The following is a 16,521-nucleotide window of genomic DNA, read 5'->3' on the forward strand; positions in this document are numbered from 1 at the left end:
TGGTGAATCTGAATCACAATCATTGGAAGCAGGAAATGTACAATTTAGTACAAATGTGTAAATAACTATGGGTTCTTAAGATGGTTCTGCAAAATCCAAGTTTAAATGCCTTACTTTCTCCCAGAAAACAAAAAAATATATATACACCAAAATTTGTCCAGAGTAACAACAGTTCATGGAAGAAAAAATGTGTTTCCTTTTTTCTTTTGAATGTTTTCTTTTGGCTAACCTTATAATAGTACAATAAAAAATACCCCCCAAAAAATAAAACAACTATATGACAATGAAACATAATGCATGTATCAAAGGGAAGATAATCCTCCTGATTAGGACACCAAGGAAATCCATTAAGCAGCAACTTCTTGTCAATAATTTGTGGTAAGTTCATTCTGAATGTTTCGAGATACCGTATCAAACCTGTCAAACTGCATTGAGTAGGATGCACGGCCCTCTGTCAGCACCCTAAGTGTACCGACATACAGAAACATCTCAGCACCTGTTTTCACAACCACCAAAAGGAAGAAAACAATATTCAGTTCTAGATGATACAACAAACACAACTGAGACATTGACATCGATAATAATTTGAAAAATGGAAGAAATTGAATGTAACTACAAGTGTCGGACACCAGATACGTCTTTCTTTAATATGAAGCATCGGTGCTGCATAGCTTTCAAATAATTAATATCTTAAAATTTAATAAATGAACATGGACGATAAGGTTTTGTGACTTACGTAGAGTTTATCTGGTTTCTCACCAACACTTATGATTTGGCCTCTTCTTCTGCTGAGATCACCAAGTACATCTTCATAATGTTCTTCAGGAGTAACAACTTCAAGTTTCATTGTAGGTTCAAGCATTAATGGTTTGGCTTTTCTCATTCCTTCCATAAAAGCTAGGCTTGCTGCCAACTGGAATGCCTTCACACTTGAATCCACATCATGGTAAGTACTATCCACAAGTACTGCGCGTACACCAACAACCGGAAAGCCGGCTAGAACACCATTGCTCATGCAATTTTCCAATCCTTTAAAAACCCCAGTATAATGAATTCTTCTGGAAGTGCTTCTTCTTTGATTTTATTCTCAAATTTGTATCCACTACTTGGGTCCATGGGTTCAAAATGTATGGTTTATTGAACACATACCTCACTTCTGTGACTTCAGAAATGCTTTCCCTATAGTTTGCTTGGGGAGCACCAACATTAGCTTCTACCTGCATTAACAAACATTAGATATGTGATCTTCACAAAATTTATGCTATGACATAAAAACATACACATTCTTACATAAAACTGATGAAGATCGGAAAGAAAAAGGAATCATCTCAAGAAAGTAATCATGTAATAGGGGTAGAAAAATAGCATCAATTTACAAATGATCATCCTTGATCGGATGACAGACATGGATTTATTCAAGGATCATAGTCATGCCTCGTAAGCATTTTTTTTTTTCATGACGAATTCATTTGAGAAAATTGAGAGAGAAAAAACACAACCATGTTAACAGATACAGAAAATTCTCATAAACGAAACAAAGAATATAACCTTAAATTCTCTTTTGAGACGATCAACAATGGTTTCAAGATGCAATTCTCCCGTTCCTTGAATGATCGTCCGGTCCTCTTTATCTTGGGATACGCGGAAAGAAGGGTCTTCCTCTGCAAGCTTGATTAAACCAGCTTCCATCTTCTCCATGTCAGCTTTAGTTTTGGGTTCAATTGCAATCTTAATAACATGAACAGGGAAGTCCATCTGATCAAGCACGAATGGACCCTTGGGGTCACACAACGTCTCACCTGCTATAGTATCTTTCAAACCAACAAGAGTAACAATATCCATCCACTAGAAAATAACTAACAAAACAGAAAAATATCAATCTCCAACAAAAAGAAATTAAAAAAGGGTCATTTCATATGTGTAAGCTGATGCATAAAATGGATTGAGATTCTTTCATGACAAGGTTATAATAAAGTAATGTATCTATATTTTGATAGGATGTTATCTATTTAATAATATATGTAGATTGAAATAAAGACATGCATGCATGCACAATAAAATTTACAAAACACAAAACACTAGAGTGAAAAATATACCCGTAGACATTGTGAAAACTGAGAAATTTCTCCTTGTTTGAGGTTCAAGCAAGTTGAGGTGAAGTGGAGATAATTCAAGTAGTCTCAAAGAACTGTGAATAATTAAAGGAAGCGAAAGAGCGAGTGTGTGGACTGAAAGCCATTATCTCTTATCCTATTTTCCATGGTTGGAGACAAAACGTGGACTACAATTTTTTGGAACTGCGATTGGAAGTTTCCAAGTCCAGGCTTGAAATTTTGGGATGACATCTAATCTAATATTAACACTAATCAGGTGTTTCAATGAAAACCTAATGATACACTTATGAATTCTAGTTTTGAAAATGATGAATTTGGACCTATTAACTTATCATTAAACGTAATACTGTTTGATAAAAATAGCGGATAGCTTATAAACTGTCTGATAGCTTATAGTTGATAGCTAATGACTGATAGCTGATAGTTTATAGTTGATAGCTGATGACCAATAAGTTAGTTGAAGTGTTTGGTAAAATTAACGGTTCAATTAGCTGCTCAGTGTAAAATGACATAAAAAAGGTTTTTTCTAGATTACCTTTAAAGAATGGTGGGTAATTTACCCACCAACCAATGAAAATGAGCAATTTGTTGGTGGGGTCAAGATAGTTCATGGATACCACTTAAAAATGTGCTTATGTGGCTAATGTGTATTGATTGGGGTAAATTACCCACCATTCTTCCATGGGTACCCTAGTTGTCACCTAAAACTATTTGTAAAAAAAATATATAAACTAGACGTGAATCTCTCTAAAAAAAATAAAACTTGATGCAAGACAAGTTTAATATAATGGGCAAAGAATTTAACCGAACAAAATAAAAATAACGCCTTTCGAAAAAAATTAACGTAACCATATACAATTAAATTATCCTTAGGAAAATGTAAAATGAAATGCATTAGTAAAAACGAAATTTTATTAAAAAAAAAGTAGATCTTTTATTTGTGAGCATTTAAAACATAGATATTTTATTTGAAATTATAAAGGGTAAAACTGAATTTTAGAATAAATATTAAGGGTAAAATTGAAAGAAAAAATGATAAGCTATAAGCTCAAACGCTACTTGAAATAGCGTCTGAAAAAAAGCTTATAAGCTCGTGAAATAAGCTATAAGTTCGTGGTGAAAAAGCTTTTTTGGTCAAACGAGTTTATAAGCTACTCGCTATAAGCTTGTTTTTTTGTCTTACCAAACAGACCCGTACATAAACACATTTTAAGTGTGTTTGCTAAAATTAGGGTAATAGTGCAGATAATATATGACATAAAAAGCTGTTGTCATAGCAATGTCTTATACATTTATATTTTATATTGATACTGATATAGATTGGAATAATGATAATACTACTAGAAACCAGAAATTAGATGAAGTAAGCCAACATCATTCAGAATGAACATCACTTCTAATCAAAACACATTACCATGTTGACAAACTACAGATGTGTAAATAACTATGGGTTCTGCAAAATCCAAGTTTAAACGCCTTACTTTCTCCCAAAAAAATAAATATACATCAAAATTTGTCCAATAACAGTTCATGGAAGAAAAACCGTGTTCCTTTTTCCTTCTGAATGCTTTTTTTTTTTTTTTTTGCTAACCTTGTATTAGTACATGAAAAAATACAATAAAAAATACCCCCCAAAAAATAAAATGACTATAGAACAATCATAATACAAGTATCAAAAGGAAGATAACCCTCGTGGTTAGGACACCAAGGAAATAAATTATGCAGAAACTTCTTGCACTTTTGTGGCAAGTTGATTCTGAATGTGTTGAGGTACCACATCAAACATGGCTAATTGCATAGAGTATGATGCACGACCCTTTGTCATCCCTCTTAGTGTACTGACATACTGAAACATCTCAGCAAGAGGTACTAATGAATCAACCACCTGTTTTCACCAAAAGGAAGAAAACAATGTTCAGTTCTAATTAGTACAGCACAAGCACTTTCATGCTATGAAGTACTGACACTAATACCGACACATTGACATCAATAACAATTTTAAAAATGGATGAAATTGAATGTAACTACAAGTATTGGACACCAGATACGTCATTAATATGAAGTGTCGTGCTACATAGCTTTCAAATCATACCTTCAAATTTAATATATGCACATGGAGAAAGGGTTTTGTGACTTACCTTGAGTCCACCTGGTTTGTCACCAAAACTATTGATTTGGCCTCTTCTTGAGTTGAGATCACCAATTACATCTCCTAAATGTTCTTCAGGAGTAACAACTTCAACTTTCATTATAGGTTCAAGCATTCTCGGTCCGGCTTTTCTTATTCCTTCCCGAAAAGCTCCTCTTGCTGCCAACTGGAAAGCCAACACACTTGAATCTACATCATGGTAAGAACCATCCACAAGTACTGCACGTACATCGACAACTGGAAATCCGGCCAGAACACCATTGCTCATACACTCTTCCAATCCTTTAACAACCCCAGGAATGTATTCTTTTGGAACTGCTCCTCCTTTGATTTCACTCTTGAATTCATATCCACTACCTGGCTCCATTGGTTCGAACCGTACGGTTATATCTGCAAACTGACCTTGTCCACCTGATTGTTTCTTGTGCACATACCTCGCTTCATGGATTTTGGAAATGCTTTCCCTGTAGTTTACTTGGGGAGCACCAACATTAGCTTCAACCTGCATAAACAAGTTTAAGATAATGTGATATTCGCAAAATTAATAATATTATATATCAACATAACAAACAAACAAAAAACACATTTTTGCATAAAACTGCTGAAGGAAGGAAAGAAAAAGGGATTATAATCCCAAGAAACTTATCATATAAAAGGGGAAGGAAAATGGTATCAATTAACAAACAATCATATGCTTGATCGGATGATAGACATGGATTTAATCAAGGATCAGAGTCATGTCTCATAAGCATATTTTTTTCATGCCTAATTCATTCCTTCTCCTTATTTTTTTATCAGGATTTGATCAACATTGGATGTTTAACTTAAAATATATGAAAGATAAATTGAGAGAAAAAACACAGCCATGTTAACAGATATTGAAAAATTCTTAAAAACCAAATAAATATATGAAAGATTAATTGAGAGAGAGAAAAACACAGCCATGTTAACAGATATCGAAAAATTCTTAAAAACCAAATAATGATTATAACCTTATATTCTCTTTTGAGACGATCAACAATGATTTCAAGATGCAATTCTCCCATTCCTTCAATCACTGTCTGATTTATCTCTTCATCACGGGAGAAGTGGAAAGAAGGGTCTTCTTGTGCAAGCTTGACTAAACCAGCTGCCATCTTGTCAATATCAGCTTTAGTTTTGGGTTCAATTGCAATCTTAATCACAGGATCAGGGAAGTCCATCCGCTCAAGCACGACCGGACTCTCGGGGTCACACAACGTTTCACCTGTTATAGTATCTTTCAAACCAGCAAGAGCAACAATATCCCCTGTTAAAGCCACTTTAACGTCTTCTCTGCTGTTTGCGTGCATTTCTAAAAGTCTACCAATTCTCTCCTTTTTCCCTTTGTTTGAATTGAGTACATAAGACCCTGCAGTTAGCTTTCCAGAGTACACCCTGACAAATGTAAGGGAGCCTACAAATGAATCACTCATGATCTTAAAAGCTAGTCCAGAAAATGGTTCATCATCACCAGCTATCCTCTCTATTGTTGCTTCTGGGTTTTCAGGATCAGTGCCCTTCATTGGTGGTACGTCAAGTGGTGATGGTAGATAATCCACTACAGCATCTAACAATGGTTGGACTCCCTTGTTTTTGAAAGCTGATCCACACATCACTGGCACAAAAGTGGCTGCTATGGATCCCTTCCTGATTAATTTTTTTATAGTTGCTTCATCTGGTTCAACTCCTTCTAGATAGTTCTCCATAGCCTCATCATCTAGCTCAACTATGGTTTCTATCATCTGAGATCTGTAATCTTGAGCCTGCTCTAGGAGATCTACAGGTATATCTTCATAAGTAAACTTGGCACCAAGTTCTTCTCCACCCCAAACTATGGCTTTCATCCTAACAAGATCAATAACTCCCTTAAAGGAATCTTCTGCACCAATTGGTAGCTGAAGTACAAGTGGTTTAGCACCCAAATTTGTCACTATCATGTCTCTTGTTCGGAAAAAGTTCGCTCCAAGGCGGTCCATTTTATTGACGAAACAAATTCGCGGGACTCCATATCTATCAGCTTGCCTCCACACAGTTTCTGATTGTGGCTCCACACCAGCAACACTGTCAAACAAGCATATAGCTCCATCCAGCACCCTAAGAGCACGCTCCACTTCTAAGGTGAAGTCAACATGACCAGGAGTATCAATGATGTTGATCCTGTGATTATCCCAGAAAGTGGTGGTTGCAGCAGAAGTAATGGTAATCCCTCTTTCTTGTTCTTGTTCCATCCAGTCCATTGTTGCCGTTCCCTCATGCACCTCTCCAATTTTGTAGTTCCTTCCAGTATAGAAGAGAATCCGTTCAGTTGTAGTTGTCTTTCCAGCGTCTATGTGAGCCATGATACCAATGTTGCGATAATCTTTCAATGGAACAGCACGCTTCGCCTCTACAAACAAAGAAAGTTAAAAAGGGTCATCACATATGTAAAAGCTGATGCATGAAATAGATTAAGATTTTCACGTAATAAGTTTATTTAAAAGTATTGTATCAACCTATGTTTCAATGAACTTTGACAGTGTTTTATCTATTTAAGACCAAAGAAGGAAGAGACAGAGATACAAAAAATCTTCATTCGAACTTGTGATGAGAAGATTCATTCACACAACCTCATAATCATTTTCAAAAGGATAAAAGCAAAACTACTTAGAGGACTAAATTAGGTAAAATTTTCCTTTTACGATGCTTGTGTCATATCCTGTTTTGTGATTCATGAATGGTTAAACTCTGAAACTGTTTAGGTTTGTTGAGCATTTGAGGGGCTTTAACAACGTGTTCATTTGGTAACTGTGTTTGATTGCATCCATTACTGAAGACAGCGCAGTTGGCTATGTAATCGAGCATTTGGGAGAGGAGCATATTCCAGGTATACGTTATGATTAGTTTAGAATATGTTAGAGTCCATCATTCTCTTTTATTGAATGATTTTCTAATACTTAACTACCTAACCTAACAAAAACACATTTAGATTATATTAATAGATTGAAACAAAGAGAAAGACATGCAAGATGAAAACAGTAAAGTGAAAGAAATACATACCATCTGGAGTGGACATGGCGAAAACTGAGAAATTTCTTCTTGTTCGAACAAGTTGGGGAGAAGTGGGTTTAATTGGAGAAGTTCGAAAGAATTGTGATAATGAAGATGAAGAGAAAGAACGGGATTGTACTGGGCGAAAACATGTGCCCATGAAACGAAGTGGAGAAAGAAGGGTAGGTTTTCGGTGAGAGCCATTAAGACTACAGAGAGAAGAAGTTGCCACTTGAAATGATTCTGCTGCCATAGTTTAAAGCTTTCTTCTATCCCTTTGGTGTTTGGGATAAAGAAGAAAGGCCTCTAGTTTTCGGTAAGGTTGTGTCCCTCAACTCCAACCCCTTTTATTGTTTTTCATTTATCCTAAATTATTATCATTATTTTTATGTATATTGTATAAGATTGATAATTATTATTAATAGTTTAATACCATTCCTTCAAAAAGTGAAAAAAATATTTATAAACAAAGTTCAATTCAATTGGTAATTGCATATATGTAAAGATGATGAAATACATTGATTTGAGTTCGAATATGAGATTTCTCACTTCTCTGTATCAAAAAAATAAAATAAATTTAAGCTTCATCGCAAATGAATTTAACAAATATTAATAATGAAAAAAAAAAAGTTCTTCTCAAAATTATTAGTGGTTCGTGGAGTAGTTAGAGCAGCATAATAAAAAAACAAAATCAGGAGGAGCAACATAATAAACTCAAAATATCTTAAAGTGATATGAAACAAAATCATATACAAAATTGAATAAAAAGCAGGATAATATCATTAACTTTTTTTTAAGGGTGTACCATTAACTTTTTTATCATTCAAACTAAATAAGGTTACATGATTTTATTAATCTGTAAGAAATTGAAATTAGTTATGTTTGCTTATAATTTCTAAATAAAAAAATAGCATTACTTATTATTGAGTTTAGAGGAAGTACGTGGTTACCTTACATTATTTGAGTTTAGAGCTATCCATTTTCCATGGTTGGAGACAAAAGGCAACGTGGACAACAATCAGCCCAACCTTTTGGAGCAGATGACTGCGATTGGAAAGTTTCCAAATCTAGGCATGAACCCTGATTTATCAATTGAAATTTTGGATTTAATATTCAACATTCATACATGTACACCATAAATTTTGCACAAACTAATAATAACTTAAAAACCTCATTTTAGATTTCACCTTAAACATCCATCAATTAGATGCGCGACCCGTGCGAGCACAATAAATTAAAAGCATGTTAAATATAATATAATTGAAACTTCATTACAACATCACATGTGATAACTAATAACATTAAACTTTTTTATGAAGCTCCATTACAAAATTATGTTCGTATAATAAATAATCAAAATATAGTTTGTGATGTTTGCAGACTTTGGTGAGCATATATTTGAAGTGAGTGTCTTTCCTACCTTTGAAGAAAGGCGTTCCAATTAAAAATAATTTGAAACACTTTGTACCATTCATAGAAAGTTTAACCGTAGGCTGAGCATGGTTATGCAAGAAGACTGGATATGGCTTTATTCGATTTCCTAGAACTGAACTAAATGTTTACTTCTCAAGAAAAAAAGTAAGTGCATGAACAATATGCAATATCAAGAAACACTGAATTGTACTCATCCGGATTCTAACACCTCAACATACTAAGTATAATTGATATTTTAGTACAAAACAGCCACTACTCATCCATTTTGGTACTCAAAATACAAAGGGAAAATATAGCAAAAACTCATCCATGTTGTGAGCGAGATAATTTGAAATTCTTAATTGATATCAGGACAAAACACCAACAACAAAAAGGACCTTGTGATGCGTGAGTAGAACAGAAAAATAACGACATCACAAAGTTCAAATAAACTCAGATTACAACTCAAAATATTAAGAAAAAGGCGTCGATTTGCAAAAATGACAGTGATCCAAGAACCAGCCAAAATCCTGTAAAAATTCTTCAAAACAGCCCAACCATCATCAAAATAAACTTTCCCGTTCCTCTTTTCCACAGCTACCTCAATCTCATTCTGGTTTGGATCACGCAATATCACAAAAGGACCAACTTGCAAACCAAACCCTCTTGCAAAGCATGCAGGCAGCCTACCCTCTCGCTATACAAACATATGTTCATGATCAAATAAGTTAGTATTGTACAAAATAAACATCAGATATATTATAGAACACTGTTTATCTTATAAATATGACAGTCATGATATGCATTTTGGCCTTAGTGCCTCTTCTACATGTTTTGCAATTTACATACAACGGTCGTGATACACTGTCTTGAAATTGAAAACACTGGTTTACATAAGTTGATTTTCAAGAAAATTCAAGGCAAAAGATTAACCATTTCGTAGACTTATTTGAGTGAGAGAGTTTTTAGAATATGAGTGCAAGCAGTTAAGGAGTACCTGCAGAAGTATTTTTAGATTATGGCAAAATTGGCTTTGTGTATTTTGATTCTCATTGAGTTTTCAGAATTAGGTTTAAAGTGGTCAATATGGTCTTGTAGGTATCTAAAGCAAATTTGATGATTACCTCATCGTCAAGTAACTGACTGCATAAGCTTAACTAAATGACAGTGTGTGGTATTCTCCTATCCAAAGTTAAACCATATAGAAAACATAAGCAACACAGAAAAGTAAACCTCATAATCTAATGATTATTTAATCTTCAAGCAACTGATGTGTTAAAAAGTATAGGATACCAAGAAACTTGCCATTCACTAAAATTTACCATCAAATTATAAAGTACATTAATCAAAACTTGAACAAAAAAAAAAACAAAGTAGTATACTTTCCAAATTAAAGATGGCATAAAGAAAATTGTGGTCACAAATTCTTACTAACTATATATACATTACCATTAGTAGTAAATACCATATATTTGTCTTAGTTAAATTGTAGTATAAAACTTTAATTAATGGATACATTACTTTCCTTTTCATAAATCTAAGTAATATATGAATTTGATATCACTAAAATACTGCTAGCTGTGTGTGGAAACCATTTTTCTAGTCAATTCACAGATATATTATTAGTCCTTTTTTCTTATACGTTAACAAAATAATACAGTAAAGTATAGTCATAAGAAGGTATAATATATTTAAGTCTATTTCACTATGTTTAATTGAATCTTGACAACATGTGCTGCAGTGGAAAAACTATAAAGCTGATGGTATAAATTTGTTTCATTTTTTTCCTACTGAAATTGGATGTAACAGCCACAGGGCAATTGATACTCATGTGCCTAATTGTAACATATGCATGAACTCAAAATTGATAGCATTTGAAGTACATAATTGAAGCACTATTTTTCTTATATGCAAAGAATTGAGAAAGTTCATAAGGGACAAATGATATTCCAAATCTCATAATTATGAGAAATGAACTCAGATGCAGGAACTCAAAATTGATAGCATAAGAAGTAACAAATAGATAGCATATCAAAGACTACTTCTACCAAAGATAATGATAATTTTTCCTTAATACCCAACCAACTTGGTAGCAGAAAAGTACATAAGGCAACTAATAAAAGGACATCTCACAATTTGTTGATTACTTAATCATCAAATCACTTAAGTGCTTAAAAGTACAACTAACCAAAACAGTACATTTCTCAACTCAAAACCGTGTTTAACAAATAGAAGAACCAAACTTTTTTTTTTGAAACGGCTAAACTTTATTAAGGAAAAAAGGCAGCCTGCGCGAGACGCACAATGCAAGCGAAAACAACATACAAAAGGCACCGGATATGAGCGGCTAACCTCAAGACAATCACCAAAAGTATAAGCCCCCTGTCAATACACACACCCTACCAATCCCAGCTGCATACCCGAAAGACCAGCAGCACAGCTGAGGGAAAAACGGAAAAACAGCAGCGAAAAAAACACAGGAAAACACCAACAGAGAGGTTCCTGAAAAAACAGAACAGATGCTGTCACAGAAAAGGGAAAACAGCTCAGTAAAACACCGATCCCGACCCAAAACTCCACAGTTATCTTAGCAAGTAATCCTTTGGATTTCAACTCCACTCATAAAATAAACATGAAGGAATCCTGACTCTATGTAAACACCACATCTACGACATCGCCTTAATCTCCTCCGCCATCTCGACAGGCCCTTTGTTATTATTATTAAAAATTAATAATGATTAGTACATTCAGAATGATTATTACAGTTAATTCTAAAAGAAAGTAAGAACTCACATGTCACTAACTTCCAGCCATAATAATATGCATAGTTATCAAGTCATTATAATTTCAGAAATTATCAAACTGTAATGGCCTTTTGTCATTATTCAGTATGAATAGAAGTAACATGGTATCACATGTAAAGATAAGTATCATAAAACAATCATGCTTAACCACCCTATATGCAACCATGCTCAATGCATCAATGCATCCAAAAACAAAAACAGATGTAGAAACTCAATTTAAAAGTGAAATACAATTAGAAACTCAATTTAAATTACTTGCAACTTGAAATAATATGAAAATGGAAGACATTATACATGTAGAACATACTGTAATAGATAATGCTTTTTCTTCCTCATTTTCCTTTGTCCCTAGAAGCCACAAACTAAGCTTAGTCGCCTTAAGGTTCTGATCATTCTCATATGTCACTCTGCCTTCATAAAGTAATGCAAATAATGAGCAAACAACTATATAGAAATGATTCCTAAAAAAGAAACTATAGAGAAATGAGAAAATATTTGTGTCTTGGTCGAAGTCAATAGAGCAGAACATAGCAAAGTAGCTTGATATAAAGTAAGCTACAATGTGATTCCATAAGTATGCCCACTTGCAAAAATAAGTAACACACTTCATATGTTCCTGCCAGATAATTAGCAACACATAATGAAAAATAATAGCAGATTCATATGTTCATTTCAAAAACCAATATCATATGTTAAATAATTAAGAGGTAATTACATGTTATCAAGCAAGATAAGATACTACAACAAATATCAGCGACAGAGGATGTACTATAGACAAAGAAGTGGAAAACAACAAAATATATACAGCTTCAAATCAAGGCAAGCCTGATGCAAACACAATGTTTCAAAAAACAGGACAGAAAAAGGAAAGAGTTAAAAGTGAAAAACATGAAGGGGAAAGAAACTTGTCAAAGCATCACCTTCTCATCAAAGCTTCACTCTCCATCATCATCTTCAACATATGAACTCAAACCTAGTCACACTAACTATAAGAGAAGTTACAGTTCCTAAAGAAACAAAAAAAATATGCTGAGTATAAATTGTGTGAGAAGGAAATAGTAAAATTGAAACAACATTAGTCGAACTTGAGATTATGAGTGCCCCTTCCCCTTCGAAAAATATCCACCGCATTAACTATATAACCATTATACAATCACAAATGAAATACCTTCAACAATATAAATAAATACATTAATGATAAAACACAATAATAAAAACACACACACAAACAAACAAAATATGATCTTGCACGACACGGTTACAGTTGCAAAAAAAACACTTCCAAGAACTAAATATAGTATTATTGGGAGAACACAAAAGGGGATACAAACCATGAACATAAAATTGAACAAATTAAACAACAAACTATCATACGGCTTATGTCACTTTTCACAAGTATATATGTAAATAGTTAACGATGCTTGGAGGCAAAGTTATTAACCAAGGCAAGTGCATTACTAGTAACTTGAGAAACACCAACAACCTTAGCACCAATTGCAGCCTTCAAATTTTGATCCATATGAGGACTAGAAAAGTTGTCAACACAAGTGTTCTGATCAGTAAGAGCAGCACTAACCCAAGTTTGAACATTATTTATATGCCAAACCAAATCCTCTCCCTTAGCCTTACCCAAAAGTCCTAGCTCCTTAACCGATTTGTTAAGACGGTCCACGCTACTATCCATGTTTGCTTTGCAATCTTGCACAGCACTATATTCCCTTGGCTTAATCCCTTTTACCTTGGAAAATTTCTTCATGAATGATGCACTTGATTGAGTCCTTGATATGCTTACTGTCAAGGCAACGATGGCTAGTTTTTGCTCGTTTTCGTTAATCATGTTTGCATAGCCCAAGAGAGTTTGAACACATACATCAGGGTAACGAGTGGCTCTACACGAGGATTTGATAAAGTTTATTGAATTTTGGTTGGATCCTTTTGTGATTGTTGATTCAGCAGTGCTAGCCATGTAAAGAACAAGGTTCATCAGGACCATCAAAGAAAGCTTGAGTAATCTTCCTTTCATGAGCCTTAGAAGATTAATTACTTGATTTTTATTATCAAATGTAATGTAAAATGGAAATGTGGAGCTTGACTTATTATATAGGTACCAATGGAGTATGAAAAGTAATTTTTATATGTATTCGTCAAGTGCTTCCATACCTAAACTTAGTGTGTCTGGATGCTAATTCGTGATCAAGCTCAATGTGTTTAAAACGATATTCCTCAAAAGTTCAATATTTAATGAATGCAAACTAAACTAAATAGTAGTCCATTAAGAAACATATCCCATGTAACACAGCCAAACTTATATAAAATAATAATAAGATGTCTTTGTGCGGAATGTTGCCTCCACGACATTATTATTGACTAACTGTGTTTTTATTGGATTAGGACCCAACAAATAGAGAAAGTGTGAAAGATTTGGTAAAAATTAATCATCGCAGTCTGCAGATGTGTGCTGTAATTTCCAAGCGTCTTATTACTTTTTCATTATGTGATTTGAAAGTGAGATTATTTATGCTGACTGGGGATAGCAGTGTAGATGTTAGTATTTTTAGTTTTTTATGCAAGACTAGATGGGTATTAAATCTTGAATTTTGCTCTTCTCCCGTTTAGAATTGCTCGTTCTCGTAGAAAAGTCGAACGTGAGTTAACTCACGTAGATACATTTTCAACGTGAGTTAACTCACATAGGTGCATTTTTCAGCGTGAGTTAACTCACGTTGGATAGGAATGAGCAAAAATAGATGGGAGAAGAGCAATTCTCTTAAATCTTTCCTTAGCATTCAACTTTTTAACTTTTCCACCAAATCAGCATCATATTTTTGGTATAGAAAATTTATCGATTCGTAGATTGCCCAATCTTTTGGTATTAAATCTTTCCATAGCATCTTCTCTCTTGCGAGGGAGAAGATGAGAATACAAGATCACAAAGTAGGAGAAGTAGACTCTAATTAATAACCTCAAATCCAGATGGATTGCAAATCCAACTGAACTTTGGTACAAATTTGCATAGTGGACCAACACCCTTTGACCATTCATGTTATCCGTACAAGATGACATAAACATTTGTATGATTTGTCACCGATGGTCTGTTTGTAAAGCACACTACAAAATCATGAACATTTATCCAGTAGATGTTAGCACCAAACTATTTGAAGAGTACTACAACAAGGGAAAACCTAATTTGTTTATGGTCCAAGTTGATGTCATGTTTTTTGGCTTTAAGGACCAGTTGGACCAGATTGATGGTCGTATCAGCCACAGAGACACAAAAAGGATGAACATTGTTGAGTATCGTCTTCCATTGGTTGACACAGATGGAAGTGTTTGGTTCACTTAGATGAAGCTTTGGAACAACAACGACTTGAGAACCATGTCCTCTATATTTAGTCAGGATAGTTCGAAGGGATCGATGGAGTTAGACGCTTCCTTGGTCAGAGCATTCCAAGATACTCAAGAAAGTTTGATTTGGCCCATAACTTACGAAGAACATTTGCACAATATATGATGTGTTTAGCACATTTTAAACGTTTTCTTTGACTTTAGTTAAAGTCTAAGAACTTTTTAATGCTATAAATAGTCTTACATTCTTCAACATTTTTATTCATTCTACAATTAACAGTTATTTAAAAAAAAAAAAAATAGAGGATGCATAAAAAGAAAGTGCCGTGAAAAAAGAAACAAACATCATTTTCTTGCCCCTTCTCTGCCTAGTAAATCCAAATATTTTCCTAAGTTCCTATTTAGTCAATAATTCACACTTTGTCCAACAACAAAAAAAATCAATGATTCACATTACTTATTCTATGGTTCACGTTAACAAGTATTGTTAAAACACTTGTTAAAAAGGCTCGAAAAAAAGTAAGTTTGTATTAAAAACAACGTTTTTTCACCAACAAATTATTCTTCTTGTTCTTTATGTTCTTTTACTGTAATAAAAACCAAAACAAAAACAAATCAAACTACCGGTGATCGATCATCAACATATAGCCTAGACCCTCTAGTTAACACAACTTACACAAGTGAGTTGCATGTCTTCAAATAAATTACTAGTAATATCTTTGTGCTTTTTTTTTTCTTTTCTATTTTGAAAATAATATTTTTCATGTGATTATGTTCAAACTTCATCGTTTTCACTTGTGTGTGTGAATTTTGATGTAACCAATGATACGACTATTTAAAGATTTGTGGGAAAGATGTAAAAAAAGAAAAAAAAATTGTTGAAGTTTTAGTTAAATGAGTAACTCAGTACTCCTTTTTCTTATATAAGAAAAGAAGCTATTCTTACCTAGTCACAAATTCAAATCAAAAGTATTTGAACACGCATACATAAATGCAGATAATTAAAAGAAAAATAAATTGGTTACGTTATTTTTTACCTTTATCTTAAAAAAAAGTATCCATATATATGTGTATAAATCATTTTTATTTGTGTTTATGACAAACTTAGACTTTCTATAAGAAAAAACTAATAGTACTCCAACTGTTTGTCGATAAACAGCACTATATTGTATTGATCATTTATTCATTTAATAGAGTTATATGATTTTCGATTTGATTGGTTTCTACTTCCACATATGTGCTTCTGGAAATTTTCTGGTGGTCAAATTCAACTACCACTTTGTAAGGAACGGATTCATATTTCAGAGTAAACAGTTGAATTGAATGGTCATCATGTAAAAGTAAGACTATACCACGAGAATTTTTCTGTTCAACGGCATATAAATAAGGGAGATGGTCTTTAAAAAAAAAATAAGGAAAATGTTAATAAGAAGTTGGGAAATGCTAATAAATATTCTAAGAATATTTGATAAGAAGTTTAAAATGAAAATTTTATTTTAGGATTTGTATATTCAATATATTGAAACATCAAAAAGTAAAAAAAAAATTACATAAAAGTTATCAATTGTTTTCATTTTTTTTATCCTTAACAAATACCATTTTTTTAATCAGTTTTTCTATTTATATTTATATGGTTTTTAATTTGGTT

The 16,521-nt window shown here is 33.3% G+C and overlaps 2 protein-coding genes and 1 pseudogene across 8 annotated transcripts; all 3 read right to left on the reverse strand.

Moving 5' to 3' along the window:
• Positions 1-2,326, reverse strand: LOC11405548 (elongation factor G-1, chloroplastic-like; annotated as a pseudogene).
• Positions 2,327-3,575: 1,249 nt separating this feature from the next.
• On the reverse strand, positions 3,576-7,657 carry LOC11405549 (elongation factor G-2, chloroplastic). The gene is made up of 4 exons (XM_003608722.4): positions 7,321-7,657; positions 5,256-6,670; positions 4,253-4,765; positions 3,576-3,999 (listed from the first exon to the last, which is right to left on the reverse strand). The coding sequence occupies exons 1-4, from the start codon at positions 7,562-7,564 to the stop codon at positions 3,832-3,834; spliced, it is 2,340 nt and encodes a 779-aa protein (XP_003608770.1). The 5' UTR covers positions 7,565-7,657; the 3' UTR covers positions 3,576-3,831.
• Positions 7,658-8,636: 979 nt separating this feature from the next.
• Positions 8,637-13,760, reverse strand: LOC112421176 (21 kDa protein). 7 transcript variants are annotated; one of them, XR_005645637.1, is made up of 4 exons: positions 12,449-12,537; positions 11,836-11,939; positions 11,077-11,226; positions 8,637-9,906 (listed from the first exon to the last, which is right to left on the reverse strand). XR_005645637.1 is itself a non-coding variant. In XM_039832898.1 (3 exons), exons 1-2 carry the CDS (start codon positions 13,549-13,551, stop codon positions 12,527-12,529), a joined length of 549 nt encoding a protein of 182 aa, XP_039688832.1. In that variant the 5' UTR covers positions 13,552-13,760; the 3' UTR covers positions 8,736-9,906; positions 12,449-12,526. The 7 variants fall into 7 exon arrangements, 1 of the variants encoding a protein (XP_039688832.1); XR_005645638.1 differs by having other exon boundaries at positions 11,836-11,935; positions 12,449-12,531; XR_005645636.1 differs by having other exon boundaries at positions 11,836-12,144; positions 12,449-12,531.
• Positions 13,761-16,521: the final 2,761 nt, after the last annotated feature.

This window comes from Medicago truncatula, chromosome 4 (genome assembly GCF_003473485.1).
Source record: "Medicago truncatula cultivar Jemalong A17 chromosome 4, MtrunA17r5.0-ANR, whole genome shotgun sequence".
In the NCBI taxonomy this organism is placed as follows: domain Eukaryota; kingdom Viridiplantae; phylum Streptophyta; class Magnoliopsida; order Fabales; family Fabaceae; genus Medicago; species Medicago truncatula.

What these genes read in the sequence shown, in the direction of transcription:
- LOC112421176 (XM_039832898.1), bottom strand. Translation starts at nt 13,551, where the DNA reads ATGAAAGGAAGATTACTCAAGCTTTCTTTGATGGTCCTGATGAACCTT.
- LOC11405549 (XM_003608722.4), bottom strand. Translation starts at nt 7,564, where the DNA reads ATGGCAGCAGAATCATTTCAAGTGGCAACTTCTTCTCTCTGTAGTCTT. An exon ending in GTCTCAAAAGAGAATATAAG is followed by an intron (nt 4,766 to 5,255) that starts GTTATAATCATT and finishes TTGTTTATGCAG; the next exon opens with GTTGAAGCTAATGTTGGTGC. An exon ending in ACAAACCAGGTGGACTCAAG is followed by an intron (nt 4,000 to 4,252) that starts GTAAGTCACAAA and finishes TGGTGAAAACAG; the next exon opens with GTGGTTGATTCATTAGTACC.